At 43.2% G+C, this 16513-nt stretch overlaps 1 protein-coding gene across 3 annotated transcripts in view; it reads right to left on the bottom strand.

Annotated features, from left to right (window-relative positions):
* Window positions 1-5772: 5772 nt before the first annotated feature.
* The window catches only part of MED13 (mediator complex subunit 13), a 187373-nt gene continuing 176632 nt past the window's right edge, over window positions 5773-16513 (bottom strand). For all 3 annotated transcript variants that reach the window (XM_077482121.1, XM_077482123.1, XM_077482122.1), the window contains exon 30: window positions 5773-7579. In XM_077482121.1, coding sequence (XP_077338247.1) covers window positions 7447-7579 — 133 coding nt within the window. In that variant the 3' untranslated portion in view covers window positions 5773-7446. The remainder of the gene's footprint in view (window positions 7580-16513) is intronic.

Here is a 16513-nt window from a genome sequence, read left to right as displayed (position 1 = left end):
TTAATTTAGCCCCTTGTTCACACTGGATTGACTTGTCATGTGATTTGACAGGTCAAATTGCATGACAAACCGCACCCTTTTGTCAGCAATTTCACTGTTCAAATTGGTGAGACACCAAATTTGCAGTGCGAAAAGTATTGCACTACTTTTGTCAATTTCAGTTGTGACTTGGATAGACATCTGTGCATGAAGCCACACTTTATCCACTTCAGTCCCAGACGATTGAATAAAAGATTAATGATACAGAGTGTTGCTGCCTTGAATTTAAGCAGAGTTCCACCCAAAAGTGAAACCCTCGCTTATAAAAGGGGGGGGGGGGAGCATATATCGGCCTAAACTGAGGAATATATATATATATATTATTTATTTATTAAATAAAAAGGGAATAGTTATTATAGCAAAAACTACAAAATAGTGTTTTTTTTTTAACAAAATTGTCGTTTTGTTTATAGCGCAAAAAATAAAAACCGCAGAGGTGCTCAAATACCACCAAAAGAAAGCTTTATTTGTGGGGGCAGGGAAAAAGGGACATACATTTTGTTTCGGTGGCTGCATTATTTTTCTTTTAGGCTTAGTCTAAGTCTAGAAACAAACCTTTTATCAAAGAGGGGTTCTTACAATGGTCAGCTTCTTTCATGTATGTAAAACCTTTCTACCAAAAAGGAAAAAAAATAAATCAGTTTTAACTGCATATCTGCATCTAACACTATCTTCTCTCCAGATTGACAATGCTAATGTCCAAAAAGTGTCTTGTGTTCCTCCATTCAAAGTAGAGACACCCTAATACAGGAAATGTTACTGGCCAGATCACCAGTTTAAAATGAAAGGGGGGGGGGGGGGTTAGTTATAATGTAGCCACATTTAAAAAGTATGGTCAAAATGTAATTTCTTATTCATTGCCACATTGTGTTTCAAGTATATTTAGCCTACTTCTATTAATCTGAATATTGTCAAAGCTTGGAAGCTTACTTTGAGTATCGCTACACATTAATGTTCTTTAATTCTGTGACACATATTCAAACTATGCCCAGTGGCATCGCAAAATTAACACCCCTGCCTTCTGAATTATAGGAGGAGGAGTTTCAGCAGGTGGAGTCAGTACAGGAATCACTGCTTGCAGGCAAGGTACCATGGGCTATGTAGTCTTTGAAATTGAAAGTAAACCGCAGAGGAAACACTGCAAAGCATGCAGAGAAACCAGAAAGTTGCAGAAAGATGGGTAGTAGGTCTGTTTGTATGGTTATTACAATACTGATGTTATAAAATGAAAAAATGCTGTGACCATAGAAGCCCATTAAAGCAGAGCTCCGCCCAAAAGGGGAAGCTCCACTTTATTTTGGGGGGCAGGTACCTGCTTCCACTTCCAGCTCAAATCACGAGCATGTTTAGCCTCTCCTCCTTCCCTTCACAGCCTTCTGGGACACCCACAGGTCCCATGAGACTGGAGGACTAGTCACAAACCCGGAAGGCTTCATTGATGGATTTTCCTTACTTACAATGCTAGTGCCTGCACCTGAAGAAGAATTGGCCCAGGTGTTGGCATTGCTGGATAGGCAGGTGTTATATTAAAAGTCAACATCCACAGTATTTGTAGCTACTGACTTAATTTATTATTATAATTTTTTTGGGGAGACTGGAGCTCCTCTTTCGGTAAGCTATAATATATTATTTTATTTGTTTTCAGGTTTAAAAGGATCTAAAAGTTGAGTTTCTTCATTGTATTGTTAAGGTGGCCGTAAATGTATCGAAATTCGGCCAGCAGGGACTGACCAAATTTCGATCCGTTTGTGCCCACTTCCTCTCTAAACTATCCACTTCTGTCGAATGGGCTTGTTGGAAAATTCTCTATCAGTGGCTACAGCCAATGGTATGCAGTTGCTGATCAATGTATTCTGACCATGAAGATTCCCTGCTGTCCTTATACAATCCCTGGAATTCATAGACCGGTGCAGACAGATTTTGGGAAAGTGTCTCGTGTTCCAAAAGTAGTGCAGTGTGTGGCAAATTCATGTACCGATTTGGAACCAGTTTATTATTGTACACCATAAAGTTGACTTAACTAGCTCCACTTTCATAAGATACAAACTGTCAGTATCTTAACTCGAAATTTGTCACACTGAATGACAATTGATTTTTGGTTTATTCATTACGACACACTAAGTGTGGCACATTTAGGAATTTGGTGCAGGTGTCCGTCAGAGCCAAAAGCCGCATATGCTTCATAAAATTTGGAGCAATACCTTAACAAGAGGGATTAACACCAGAAAAGTGGCACAACACTTATTGAATTCCCCCCAATGTCTCAGCAGGGAGAATGCCTCTATCCATCTAGCTTGTGTATATGGAATGGTTTTTTGTTCAGCCCGCTGGCTGAAATAAAAATAAATAAAATTTGATTGAGATCTCTCTCTCTCAATATCAAGCAATGTACGGCCAACTTCAGCAGGTCTCCCCTTTTTAGTAGGGACAGATTGCGTTTCCTCATTTCAGAGTAGTTTACAGTCTACTGAATCCTGTCCCAAGCAAACACATTTAAAGGCATGAAATATTATAGGTATAGTGTGTAAATGGGAACACAGTGATATTTTCTCAAATTTGACTGCAAAAGTGGAAAGTCCAACCCCAAAGTTTTTTTTTTTTTTTTTAAACATACAAAAGTGAAAAGGGGTTAGAACATTAAGTTCTTACTGCTTTCTGTCTCTGTAGGGGAGATTTACCCTCATTTGCTGCCAGGGTGTCACACAAGTACAGAAAGTAATGGCATGACAGCAACAAAAGCAGATAAAAAGTTGAGTATAGGTTATATATCAGTACCGTATCCATAATTAATACTCAAAGAATAAAATATTATAACCCTATGTTAGACTTTACTGGTACCAGAGGAGGACAGTGAAACAAAAATTCATAAAAAATATTTTTTATTACAAAGCCTTGCACCATACAGTACACCAATGGCTTTCGCTGGGCTCCAAATGGCACATGCTATTTTTCTTTGCAGTCAAGATATTAAGGTACTGAGGAAGAAAGGTTTGTGAAACGCATCAACCTCTGGAATTACTAACAAAGAAATATTGTTGAAGTTTTAAATATATGTCCTGTATCATCCAAATAAGCACCTACTGTTTTATGAATACAAGTTAACATTTTTTTTCTAATATAAACATTTGGGAATTTTTGATTCACTGTCCTTCACTGGTACAAGTCTGCAAGGTTTTAATATTTATTCTTTGAGCAACAAAAGCACAACATGTCAGGGTTTTATTGCTCCGTGTCTGTTTCAGTAACACGCCATCTTTTTCTTGCTCTGGTGGAACCAATAAAAATATGGGAAATGGAGAGGAAATCTCCCAAATGAGAACTGACCTCAATAAAAACTTGACATATTTGGCATTACATTTTTTTCCACACTTTTAAAAAAAGATAAGCTTGTCTGACAACTGACAAGAGCAGAACATTTTCCATTAAAGTTCATGTTAACCACTAGAGTTTGGCTCAGGGGTGTTGGAAATCCCATGTGCCTGATTCTGCCAGAAAGTTGACACTGCACAGGGTTAATCACAGGCAGTGAGACATTTCCCAATCTGTGCAGCTGTGAACCGGGAAATTTCTCACTGCCTGTGATTAGCTGTGTGCAGCGTTGGCTTCCTGGTGGGATCGGGCACATGGGATTGCAAACACACCTGAGCCCATCTCTATTACCCACTTAAACCCAGGCCTTTTATGGCACTTTGACATAAAATTTTACTATTTATAGATGTAACTTTAAAAGCCTTTACAGATTACCACTTTAGATTTAAACATGAGGGCTGGTGATATAATTACTGCCCAAGATTGGGCATTCACTGTGATACTTCAAATGTGTGGCACGATCACTGTTTACGTGCAGGATCGACGCCAGCATTCACCTTCACGAGCGAGCACAGCTGTAGGGGGAGATGGAGTTACTTTTCATTTTTTTTTTAATATTACTTTTATTGCTGCCACAAGCAATGTTAATATCCCTTGTGACAGCAATAGGACGTGACAGGTACTCTTCATTGAGAGTCTTACTGACCCCAGATCCCTCCTATGCCCTTAAAAGTTTGATTACACCAAGATTAGTTTGAGCAAATGCTTTACATTTTTAGAAATGGCGCAGTTTACATCCGGGTAAACTGAAAGTGATCCAAGGTCATTGCTTCCGGGTTACCTTATTATAGAGCCAAACAAGGTGGCTCCTGACTTACTTTGTCTCTATGATTGACCAGCAAGCGCATCCGCTGGCTAATCTGTGTCCCAGTGGGACGGGACAGCCCAATGAAGCTGCGGAAGGCAGGAGGGGGGACATCCACTCCCACTGCTTGTAAAAACACTCCAGTGGCAAGTTGGCTGCTAGGATTGCTTTTACAAAAGAGCCGACCATTGACTAAAACTGTACCGGGATGATGCCTGCAGCTATCATCCCGGTATAACCACTCGAAGTTCAGCGACGTATGGGTATGTCACTGGTCGGTAGGTGGTCAAGACTATTCATAGTTCACACATCTTCAGAGTCAATGAGAAATTTGCATTCTACGATTCTCAATTTATAGAAAATATGGAAGCGGCAGTTGCTGACTTGGTTTTGAACGTGAATGCTGATCTTAACTTTACCACCTGATTACTAACCTGTAACAAGCTTGTTAATGTCAGGTGCTTTAACAGCCTGGACGAGAGCCCCAAAACATACCAACAATTCACGTTTTTCCTGAAGGCTCCTTTTAAACTTTAGATGCAAATCTTTTTTCACCCAGATATTTAGTAGATTTTTATTAAATTCACATTGGATAGTGGATTCTAAATCATGCGCCACACTTCATTGGATTTAATGTTTGCCATTTTAAGGCGGTGCCTGCACATACCTGCAGCATTTTTTGCAGGGCCCCTGTTCTGTTAGAATGCCTTGATAGTGCTCAAGCTTGCCCATCCGTTCCACCCATTATTGGCTAGTGAGGCAATCCATCATCATGATGGGCCAACAATGTGTGGAGGCAGAGCTGCCGCAGATATATGTAGATACCCATTTTTCAGAAACCTGGGCAATTCAAACCGAGTAAAAGATGCCTATAAACCATTAGATGGCAGTTTTGCAACATTTAACATTTTAACTGTTCATGTTTAAGGAAACGCTGGCCAGCAGAGGAGTTACCAATTTAGATTTACACATGAGGGTTGGTCCTATAATTACTGGCCAAGATTGGCATTCGCTGTGATACCTCACGTGTGGCACAATCACTGTTTGTACGCAGGATCGACGCCTGCATATGCCTTCACGCAGGAGCACAGGTGTGGGGGGGATGGGGTTACTTTATTTATTTTTAAATATCACTATCACAAGCAATGTTAATATCCCTCGTGACAGCAATAGGTCTGATCATGCCTCTATTTTTAGGCTGCCCTCTAGAGTTTACAACCAGATAAAAAGCGGACTTCTGCTGACTATCTCTCTAAACACCTTGTTTTGGAAAGCTGTTTTCATCTAAATCAACCTCTGCTGAAGCCAATTATTTCACCACACACACTGTATGAATTGCCCAGGACTGCAAAGAACCACCAGTGTTCTTACAAGGCCGAATGAAAAACTGAGCTGATTAGTGGAAGTTTTACCAAAGTTGTGAAACATCACCAATATGTACTTTTTCTACACCCAGGACAGCCACGCTAATACATTTTCATTCTGTGACAATAAAGTCCACACGGTATGTCAGTGCTGATTAGTTAAAAGGCAAATAATAGCAAGCATTACATACAAAATATGAATAAAAATATGACTGATTTAATTACAGACTTGAAAATTTCCAACACATCAGAAAACATCTTTATCCCACAGAAATCTTAACCAAGTAAGAGAAATGCCAACTTACTTCTTGGAGGCATTCAAATTACCTTTTAGGAAACAAATAAAAATAAAAAATATAGAGATTTCTGAAGTAAAATACTCTTTGATTGCACGGTTTTGAAAGAATGTCTGAAAGCTTTTGTCACCAAGTGTTTAATTTTAAACAAAATTGATATTTCTTAAATATTTATTTAAATTTATATATTTATATATATATTTATATATATATATCTATGTATATATATACACACACGCGCAAAATGCAAACTGGATTCCTCCATGTAACTATGAGTGTTAAAAGGTAAATACTCTGTATTTACAAACTTTAGAAAAAAAGTGAGGTTCTCAGAATACAATTCACTTATTTCCAGGTATTTGTGAATAGATAATACAAGCTATTAAAGATCAAATATTGATATAACAAAACTGAGAAACCCCATCATCCAAACAGAGTGTTAAGTCTATTTACACGGCACCCTAACACCACTTGCTGAACCCCAGAAAGACCGCTTCTAATTCCATACAACACAAGGCCTTCTAGGTTTGTAGTTAATGTTAACAGGCCAGTGAAATTGAACTAAATACAGTCTGTAAAAACATTTTGGGGAGGGGGGAGAGAAGATAAAGCAAAATGTAGTTCTTATCATACAAAGTAATGCTTTTCCTGTTTTGTAGCAACAACTCTAAGAAATACAGCCAGAGCCCTGGACCAAATTACAAAAATGAAAGTGAATCGTTTATTTTGTTACTACAGGTTAAACCACCTACAACATTCAATGATATATTGCCATTAGGGTTTGTTGAGGTGTGATTATAAAATCTTTTTAAGACCCGGTACCTTTTCAAATGCTATAAACACAGTGTATATTGTTACTGTACATGTACTCTGCTGCTACAGCTTAGCTGTAAATCCCCCACACACAATGGTATGGACATTACCCTACCTATCCCCCCCCCCCTTTTTACTGTACATCAAACAATACAAATGTTTTATTGTCAACCTCCCCCCTTACAAAAAATAATACTCTAAAAGCAACCTACTGCAAATTTTAATTAAGACAAGTACATATATTTTAAACCAATTGCTTTAAAGCAAGAAGGCAGTATAAACCTTCTAGGAAAAAAAAGTTTGTTTTTTTCATTTTATAAAAGAGGTTAAGAAATATAAGACAATTTTTACATTTAAAAACTTACAATAAATAAGAGATGCAGGCATTTTTCTGTATATTGATAATAGGTTTTATAATCCACACAACATCTTTTTGATGTTTAAAAGTCAAAAGATGAAACGCATCATTGCTTCCTAGGGCACCCGGCGTCTTCCATTCACGTGATGTCAACAGAAGACCTTCTCACAGAAACAGAGACGGGAGATGATTCAAAAGGTTCCAGGAGGCTTTCAAAGTAGAACTGGCTTCATATTATGAAGCAATTATCTAAATACAGGAGGTGGTGGTATTTTAACAACCCAGTCTGTTGTAAATCCTGCCAATTTTGTATACTGAGTGGCTTCAAAGAAAACAAATGTGATTCCGGAGTCCTGTAATGCAATAAAAGCCTCATGTTCCTTGCAGCTTTCTTAGTGAATGTCACAGCATATTCATGATAATGTTATACAACTGGTTCAGCACCACAAAATGAACCGGCAGACAAGAACGTCTGTCTTGAGTTGCAGGATCACAGGTTAGCCAGGAGAGGGCATTATACTGTTCCAGAACAAACCTGAAAGAAAATTGAGGTCAGTAAAGATAGAATTACAAATGTGAGCATATATAGTTTAACCTTACAATAGCTCTATGAATTGGTTCATTGTGAGGCTCAACTATGGCAAGGTGCCCAAACACAAAGATAAACTGAAGAGATATGTATAGGAAACAACACCTTTAATACAGGAGATTATATCCATTAGGATATTATTCTGCAAACATGACCCATTTGGTATGAAACAAACAAAACAAAACCTTCTCTTGAACGTGCCTATAACCATTTCTTGCAATTACATACATATGAGTGACATAAATCCTTGTAAGTGAAGGTATGTGCGTGCAGCACACAACTATAGAAGCAGGGTGATAAGTACCCTTCATGGAGAAGTCTTAGGACCCGATGTCTCCTCTGCCTCTAGCCACAGCAGTTTTGGAACACATTCTGCAGTTTACCCAAGTGGCTGTGAACCCCAAAAAGTATTGCAGTACAAGAGCAACTGGTGAACAGGAGCTCACACAGTTCACCTGGGTCTCCCCATCCTGATTGACACTGCCGCAGTTACAAGCTCATAAAAGAGCCAGATGAGTCCAGGGAACATGAAAGGGAATGTACAAGAATGACCTTGCCTCAGTCCAGTAATCTCATTCACTTTTTTATGCATTCTTTATTTTTCAAGATAAAGAACTAGTAGACCAGACTAGTGCAGGCCATAAGTCGGTACGATCACCGACTTCTTTAGGTTCAACAGCCACCCAAATTCCCGCAGGGTCTCCATGGTGATCGCCACATCCTCCTAACTCTGAGGCGAAAGATGCTCTCAGGAGGAGATAGTCTAGGTAACCCATGATCGCGTTGTCAAAGCAATGACAAAACAGGAGCAGGTACGCATCCCGGATGGCCAAAGACGCCAGGGAGTCCCCTTGATGGAGTGCAGCGACTACTGAGCGAACCGATTCCATTCTGAACCCCTGTACTTTTACAAAGTAATTGAGGGCTTTTAGGTCCAAGATTGTAGTCTCCAAGAAGGAAGGGGCACGTCCAAACAGTTTGAGTAGAACCCCTGGAAACGGTCCGATTCCGAAACAGGTACTATCTCACCACAATTCAGCCGCTCTTACTGCCCCCAAGAGGGCCTCCTGGTGAGCCGGGAGTAGGGGTATGCTGGAGGGGAAGAATCTGTTTCACAGCCAAGAGGAACTCCATCTTGTAGCCGGAGGAAACCAGATCGCAGACTCATTGGTCGGACAGCCTCTCGAAGGCAACCACCCACCCGCAACAGGCAAACCTTCATGCGGTAGCACTTTTGCTCGCAGGCTTGTTAGGCTTGCAGGTTCCACTGTCGGGCTGGAGATCTGTGCCTGAAGCTCCGGGCAGACGAAAGCAGTTTGTGAGCAGAAAAAGAGGGCCTTTACCTACGGTGTGGCTCCTCAGCCTTCCTGGCCTGTGGGAATAGCGTACTCTAAGCACTTGTGGCATTTTTAAGTCATCCAAAGAGGCTCCAAAGAGCTGGTCGCCAAGGAAGGGTAGAGCAGTCAGGGCTTTCTTGGATGCCTGGTAAGCCGGCCAGCATTTTAACCAAATCAGGTGGCTCAGCACCACTGCTGACACTGAAGCCCTGGATAACAGAGGGAGGGTATCCAGGGCCGCATCACAAACGTACTTATGGCCTGCACTAGTCTGGTCTACTAGTTCCACACAGACAGGAGAAGCCTGTTCTCCCAATTGGCAGTGCAACAGTTTTGCCCACTCAGTGTCTGCAACACAAGTGTGGATGGCAGTACTGGTCGTATGGTTGACCCCACAAACGTAAACAAGGACGAGCCACTGCTTCGGCCTTCCTGTCCGTGGGATCCTTAAATGCAGGAGTCCCCTCTACCGGAATCATGGTTACTTTGTTTAACCTGGATACTGGGGGGTCCACGACCGGAGGAGCTGACCACTGCCCGAAAAGGCTTTCCTCAAAATGGGTAATGTACCGCCATATATTTGGGGACCGAAAAGGTCCATTGCGTTCGAACCCATTCCTTGTAAATGAACTTGTCAAAAAAAAAAAAAAACCAGATACGGGAACACCTTAGGTGAACGGGCTGGCTTACGGGACCCAAAAGGGACTGCTACATCAGCAGAGGGATCTGCTGGCTCCTGAATTTTCAGGGTATCACGCACAGCTGTGATAAGTGCTCCACAAGGGCTTTATCGCGCACGGACCTGGACGGGGACTCATCCTCACTGTCTGGTCAGCGTCGTCTGACAAGACAGAGCAGGGGTCATTGGCCTCAGCAGGGCCAGAGTCTGGGTCAGAGCTCTCCCCGGAGGGCAGGGCAGTGGGCGCTTTATAGCACCTTGCGCCCATGCACCGCCTCCATCTTGGCAACGAACGAATGGAGGACCGCCAACACAGCGTCCAGGGACTTTGCGCATTCCGCAAGCGAACCGGTTGCAATTGCCTGGATTTTGGGGGAAGAAACACCAGTTTCTGAAGCCATGCTGACCCTACCCTGTCTGCCACCCAAAGGGGACTTAGGACAGACCCAGTCCCACCCTCCTTAAATGCTGCTGGCTATTTCCCGCAGGACTCACCACCCTGAGGGGTTCTGCGCTATCCAGCAGGTAGGCACACATGCTGCCGCTAGAGAACACTGAAAAAACGTGTTCAGGCTTCCAAAAAATGTCCACCGGCGTCCAGTATAAGGACAAATCAGTGAAAATGGCCACCGAAGCCCAGGAGAGCAAGCTTTCCCTTTCCCACACCTAAGATGGCCGCGGATGCAAAAACCATGAGGGACAGAGAGAAACAATGGCGGTGAAACAGCGCTGCACAAGTACAGCCTCACAGGCACCTTCCAGGGACATTTAAAAAAAAAAAAAAAAAAAAAAAAGGACCCAGGCCAGCACATCCCCCACGCTCGATGGCCAGGCTGGGGAGACTACAAGGATAAGGGTATCCAGCCTGCTACCCAGCCGGCTGTTGATAGCAGATCAAAGGATCTATCATTTTGTGCAAAAAGCCAAGCTTCTGCAGTAAAAAAGATGAACCAGGGTTCCTAGGTCCATCTCCTTCACTAGGCAAAATCAAACTGAGGCTGCAGTAGCATGCTGAGGGGTTGTTACCTGAGGGACCGCTCCCTGGGCGGAACTAGAAAGTTCTAGTTTTATTATAACATGTTAACATGTAATGCCTAGTCCCTGAAGGTGGCATAACAACCAAATGGTCTAAAGAGAGAAGCTGTGTCAGTCGGCGAATATAAGAGAAAAAAAAAAAAAAAAAAGTGGTCAGCCCAAGATAAACCCTCCTACTTCAGAATGCATTACTTCTGCAGAGTCGTGTACATGATCATAAAGACAGAAGCGAGACCCGTGTTCCATCAATGGACTCAAGAAAAGCATTTTCAGGAGCGTTCAAAAAGGAATTTTGATTTGCCTTTAAAAACTATCTTGGGAGTACAGTATAGGACACAGGCCAAGTATTCATAGACCCTGGGTTATAGACTCGTACCTTCAGGTGACTTGACACTGGCAATGTGTTTAAGGACATTCCCCCTGGGTACCTACCCTATAACTTTCCCCCTCTCTGAGTACTCAGCTTTTTTTAGCAAGCAATGAAAACCAAGGAACAGAAGGGATTGTGGCTTGTGCCTTGTGCTCTAGCCCAAGATATTGAATTTATAGGCAAGTCAAAAATTTCTCGCATCTTACATGTACAGTACAGGACACAGGCTGGTAGGAATATCCTGCCAAGTTCCCTGGCAATGAATGAGAAGGGTGGGTGGGGTGGACAAACAGAACTGTGCTAACTTGGCAGTGAAAAGACCCAACTTCAAGAACCCTGTAGCCAAAGGCTGCATCTGCAGAAGATTGGATGTCCTTCCTTGTAGAATTTTGAAAGGGTGTGAATAGAGGGCAGGTGGTGGCCTTACGAAGATGGGCTACAGTGGCATGGTGTCCGCATGCCCTGCAAACTCCCACAGACTTGGTAGAGTGGTCACGTAAAAAGTGCAGGAAGAGATTTTCCCTTGCGTAAGCTTTAGCTATCAGTTGTCTTATTCATTGAGCAAGGGTGTCCCTTGCAAGGTCCTGAGGCAGTCCCTTACTTCCTGAGAGAAGCTGTTTTACGAGGGATTGTTATGGCTCTGACTACATCCAGGGAATGAAGAGCAGTTTGCTTTCGGTGCCTTGGAACAAGGCATAAAGATGGAAGGACTGTCTTCATTGAGGTGGAAGACTGATACCATCTGGTCTTGGGTGTAGTGTAGGACTGTCTAGCAATTGGGAAGAATGACGAATGGCTCTTTGAAAGAGTGCACCGCAAACTCAGACACATCTGACAGACATGATACAAAGGACACTTTGTAGGAGAGGTCACCTGCAGAGATATTCCTGATGGGTTAACAGTTGTTTCAGCAAGGCAGCGATAATTAAGTTGAGGTCCCAGGGTAACAAATGGTACCACAAGGGGAGCCTGATCAGAGAGGCCTTAAATAAAAGGTCCATTTATGCTTGATATCAGCCATAACAGATTTATTTTTATTTTTTTCAACACAGCCAGCAGCTGTATTTTTCATGAAAGAAGGTGCTCACCAGTGTTTCTCAGGTTTACCGTTTCAGAGGTAGTCCCAGAGGTGATCAAAGAGTTGATCCTCTTTGATCTCCTTGATGGCCTTAGAGGACTGGAGCGACATCATGATGTTACTTCCGATCCAGGCTGTAAGTAAACAATTTTCTATTTTTGTTTTTCAAAGCAAAAGTTTTTTTGCTTTTAAAAACAAGGTAAAGGAGAGATTTGGGGTCTTTTTGACCCTAGATCTCTCTATAAACAGAATCTGTCATCTTTATTTTTATTACATTCCTTGTAATAGGAATAAAAAGCGATAAAAGCAAACCAAAAAGGAAAAAAAAAAAAAAGAAGAGAAAAAGTTAAAAAAGGGACAGTGTAAAAATAAAAACACACTTTTTTAAAGCGCAATAATTCTAGCGCTAGACCTCCTCTAGAACTCTAAATGGGTAACCTGTAAAGACGTTTAAAACACCGCCTATGGAGACGTATAAGAACTTTAGTTTGTTGCCATTCCACTAGCGTGCGCAATTTTAAAAGCATGACGTGTTAGGTATCTATTTACACGACATAACCTCTTTCACATTTTGTAAGAAAATTGGGGTAAATAGTTTTTTTTTAGTTTTTTTATTCATTAAAGTGTATTTTTTCCCCGAAAATTATATTTGTAATACCGCTGCGCAAATACCATGTGACATAAAAAATGTCAAGCGATTTTATTCCCTAGGGTCTTTGCTAAAAAAAAGTATAATGTTTGGGGGTTACAAGTCATTTTATAGAAAAAAAAAACACTTTTTTGAACTAAGCCTGGTCTTAAAGTGGTTAAAGTATATGTGAACCCTTACCCTGTTAAAACAATCAGTTTAAAACAGAAATGCAAAATGTTTGTGTATGTAAAAGAAAAAAAAGGGGGTATTCATTTTCTGTTCTCAGCTGCATAAGGGGCATGAAGAGGTGAGGGCGGAGACTACAGGAGGCAGAGTAACTTCAGTACATTGATCTTCCCAGTGAACAGCTGTACACAGGTATGGCAGCACAAGTCTGACCATTGGATTACAGGCAGTCAAGTATAATGCAAAGAAGACAACTGACCACGCTGGGATGCTCATCTTCAACCTGGTGGGTGTGTCAGAAATCTTCTGTAGCCTCCTCTATCTAACACTGCCTCTGGGTACTCTTCATTCCCTCCTATTCCCATCCTATTCTAACCTGGGCATATTAGAATCTGACTCGGGTAGAGACAGAGGAGCTGGAGTAGGCTGCTGGCATTATGGAGCCCTGAGAGCTGTATTAAAGCCCTTAGATGTCCAAAAAAGTGTGATATACTTTCAGAAAAATCTGCCGCTGTCAGGTAGGCCGGTTGTTGAGTGCCTGAGATGGAATTAGAGTCAGCTGCAGAGATCAGTGTTAAAACTGCATCATCACTTTAAGTTGAGTGTTGTGAGGGCCTTCAGCAGTTGAAATATTGCTTTTCCAGTGGCTTACCTTTGCTTGGTTTTCGTCATAGCTACAGATCAAGGTAATCCTCTGTAAGGTACTCAAAGTAGGATTCGAACATAGGGTAAGGGTGTCAAGGAGGAGTATGCAGCAACTTGGGTGTAGACCGTCTGGTGGTCAAGTCCTCATGGCAAAGGGGCTGGAGGAAAAGCGAGTACCCTTTAAGGGCTCTAGACAAAAGTGGTGGCAAATTTTGCAACCAGTGGTGTGATACAACACCTGGTCATCCACCTGAGAATAAACTCTGTCCTTGAGTTTTAGTGCCAAGTTGGAAACGTTTACAATGTAAAGTGAACATATTCCAAACACAACTCGGTTCTTACAGTAATGGTCAAAAATATAGGGTGAGCCTGTCATACCTGCCCATGGTGGAAGACTAAATAGAGGCCAGGCTTTGCCCATTACAGTGGACATGCTCCAAGTGTAAATTAGTTCTCTAAGACTTCTGAGACTCTAAATGAGTTCCATAGGGATGGACTACAGCTCTGGACCTGTGTAGCACCCAGCGTCTGAATACACGCATTGCTCAACATGCAAACGCAAACTTTGAAGCAGGATCCAGTGCCCGAAGAAAGACACTATTCCCACAGCGCAGGGTCCAGGTATGGCTTTTGCCAAGGTCTGACTTATCCACATGCATGCTTCTATTGTACTTTTCAGCACCAATAAAAGAAATTAGAAAAAACATGCAAAACTGATAACAGAACAGAAACTTGAATTCTAACGCACTGTCCGGGTCGGAACGCCAGCGTCCCCCAACTACAATCGGGGTGAGCCGCCAGGTCCGAGCAGTCCAGGGAAACATTGCTTGCGCTCTAGGACGAGCAGAACTGAAAAAATTACAATAAGCAGGGCCAAAAACTGCACCCTCGCCTAGGGGGGCGATTCGTCGCTGCAAAACAGGCAGCAGCACAGGGAGGGTGGTCTCCAAGCCAAGGACTCCAGGATGTTGCAGGATCAGTGCACAGGAGAGTGAAGAACATTGAGTCCAGGTCACGGATGCCACGGTGGGTATTAGCTTGCCAAGCAGGTGAGTGGGGGGGAGAAAACAAGGGGGAAACAGCCGCAGTATTATGCAGAAGAAAAAGACAAAAAAACAGAAGGATAAAAGGAAGGGGGGGGGGGGGGGGGGGAACCACAGTTCACTGATGGTGACAACAGAAGGCAAGGAGAAGACGTGCACAACAGTACCTGGTTAACGGAGAAAGCATTGTTCAGCGTGCGAAGGGGTCTTGAAAGTCGCCGGGAAAGTATGCCACAGAATCAGGGTTGGTCTCGTGCCCGGTCCACTCCCCCCTCAAGCCAGGCAAACACCGCTTCTGGTGTGTCAAAAAAATGCGTCTTGCCCTCCCCCATGACCCGGAGTCGAGCGGGAAAGAGCATTGCATATGAGTAGTGGCGGATGCGCAACTGTCGTTTGGCCTCCGTAAATCGTGCCCTCCTCTTCTGCACCTCAGCGGAGAAGTCAGGGAAAACACGAATTTCGCCATTTTGGAATGGTATGTTCCCCTTCAATCTAGTAAGGCGAAGGACCGCGTCCCGGTCACGAAAGTTCAGCAGCTTCGCAATGAACGTACGTGGAGGTGCGCCCTGGGGAGGCGTTCGTCCCGCCAGTCTGTGAGCCCTCTCCACCACGAACGACGAGGAGAATTCGGTCCTCCCGAACGTACGGGACAAAAGGTCTTCCAGGAACGAAGCGGGATCCGACCCTTCCGCACCTTCCGGCAAGCCCACGAACCGAAGGTTACACCTACGAAGACGATTCTCCATGTCGTCCTGTTTAGAAAGGACCATGGTGAGCTGATGTTGTAATCGTTCGGTGGTAGTCTGAAACGGTCGGACGTCGTCCTCCACCTGGGATATGCGGGCCTCCGTCTCCGTGACGCGGTCTCTGAGCTTCTGCATGTCTTGGCGGATCAGGGAGACATCGACCTTCACTTCATCGATCTTGCAGGTCAGGGTACTCTTACAATCGGAGATGGCCTCCAGCACCCGGGCAGTATCGGCAGCCGCCGACCCCTCCGCGGGAGGCGCGCCGGCGCTATTGTTCTTCTAGGCCTCCTGCCTCGCTGTGTCGGTATTTGGCCAGCTTGGCCGCCGAATCAGTCGCCCTCTTTGGTGGTGACATGTACCCCCGTAGATCGCACACAAGGTGAGGCAAAAAAGGAATGTTTTAGTCCCCAGGATGAGATAGAACGGAGTTTAGGCAAGCGGAGCTCCCGTCAAACACTCCCTACACCATGCTGGTTCAGGCCACGCCCCCCATGCTTCTATTGTGGTATTCAAAGATAGTGAAGACTCTGATATAGTCGTAGAAAAAAATTCAAAATAAACTATTAAAGCAAAGAGTACTTCCTCCATAAAGGGAGAAGAGGGTCAGTCATCTAAGGACAATGGAAAAAAAATGGAGGACTCGCAGAGTGGGAGAGGATTATAGGTGAACACTCAGGGGAATGTGTCCTAAAAAGCTTTGACAAATGTCAGAGTAACTCAAAGATCACGCAGATTTAATGGTTCTTGCACAAGTGTTTTGCAGTCCAGCATCGCAACAAAAGTGCTCTACGCATATGAAAAGATGTGTCACATGTGAGATGAGACCGGCAGTGCCCAGCAGAGTGTCACAACTAAAATGAAAAGCCATAGCCATCTGCTTCCAACATTTAATAAGCAAGGGATCAACTGCACCAGTGGTTAGGTCACTTATGAGGGATTTTTACTAGTCAGACAAAGTTTGACAAAATCAAGATGTATTCAGGGTTGGGTAAAGGGCAGGGCCTGAAAGCCAGAACATAGAGCTAGAAAAGTAGGCATTTCTAGAAGCAACAGGCTCATCAAGTTTCAGAGTGGTGCACACTGCATCAATAGGATCCACGGGTCTCCTTTCATTTGAGTTAAAGTAC

This window comes from Lithobates pipiens, unplaced genomic scaffold (genome assembly GCF_037356315.1).
Source record: "Lithobates pipiens isolate NorthernLeopardFrog02 unplaced genomic scaffold, aLitPip1_a1.2 Scaffold_16, whole genome shotgun sequence".
Classification (NCBI taxonomy): domain Eukaryota; kingdom Metazoa; phylum Chordata; class Amphibia; order Anura; family Ranidae; genus Lithobates; species Lithobates pipiens.
This window is presented reverse-complemented; position numbering and strand designations above follow the sequence as displayed.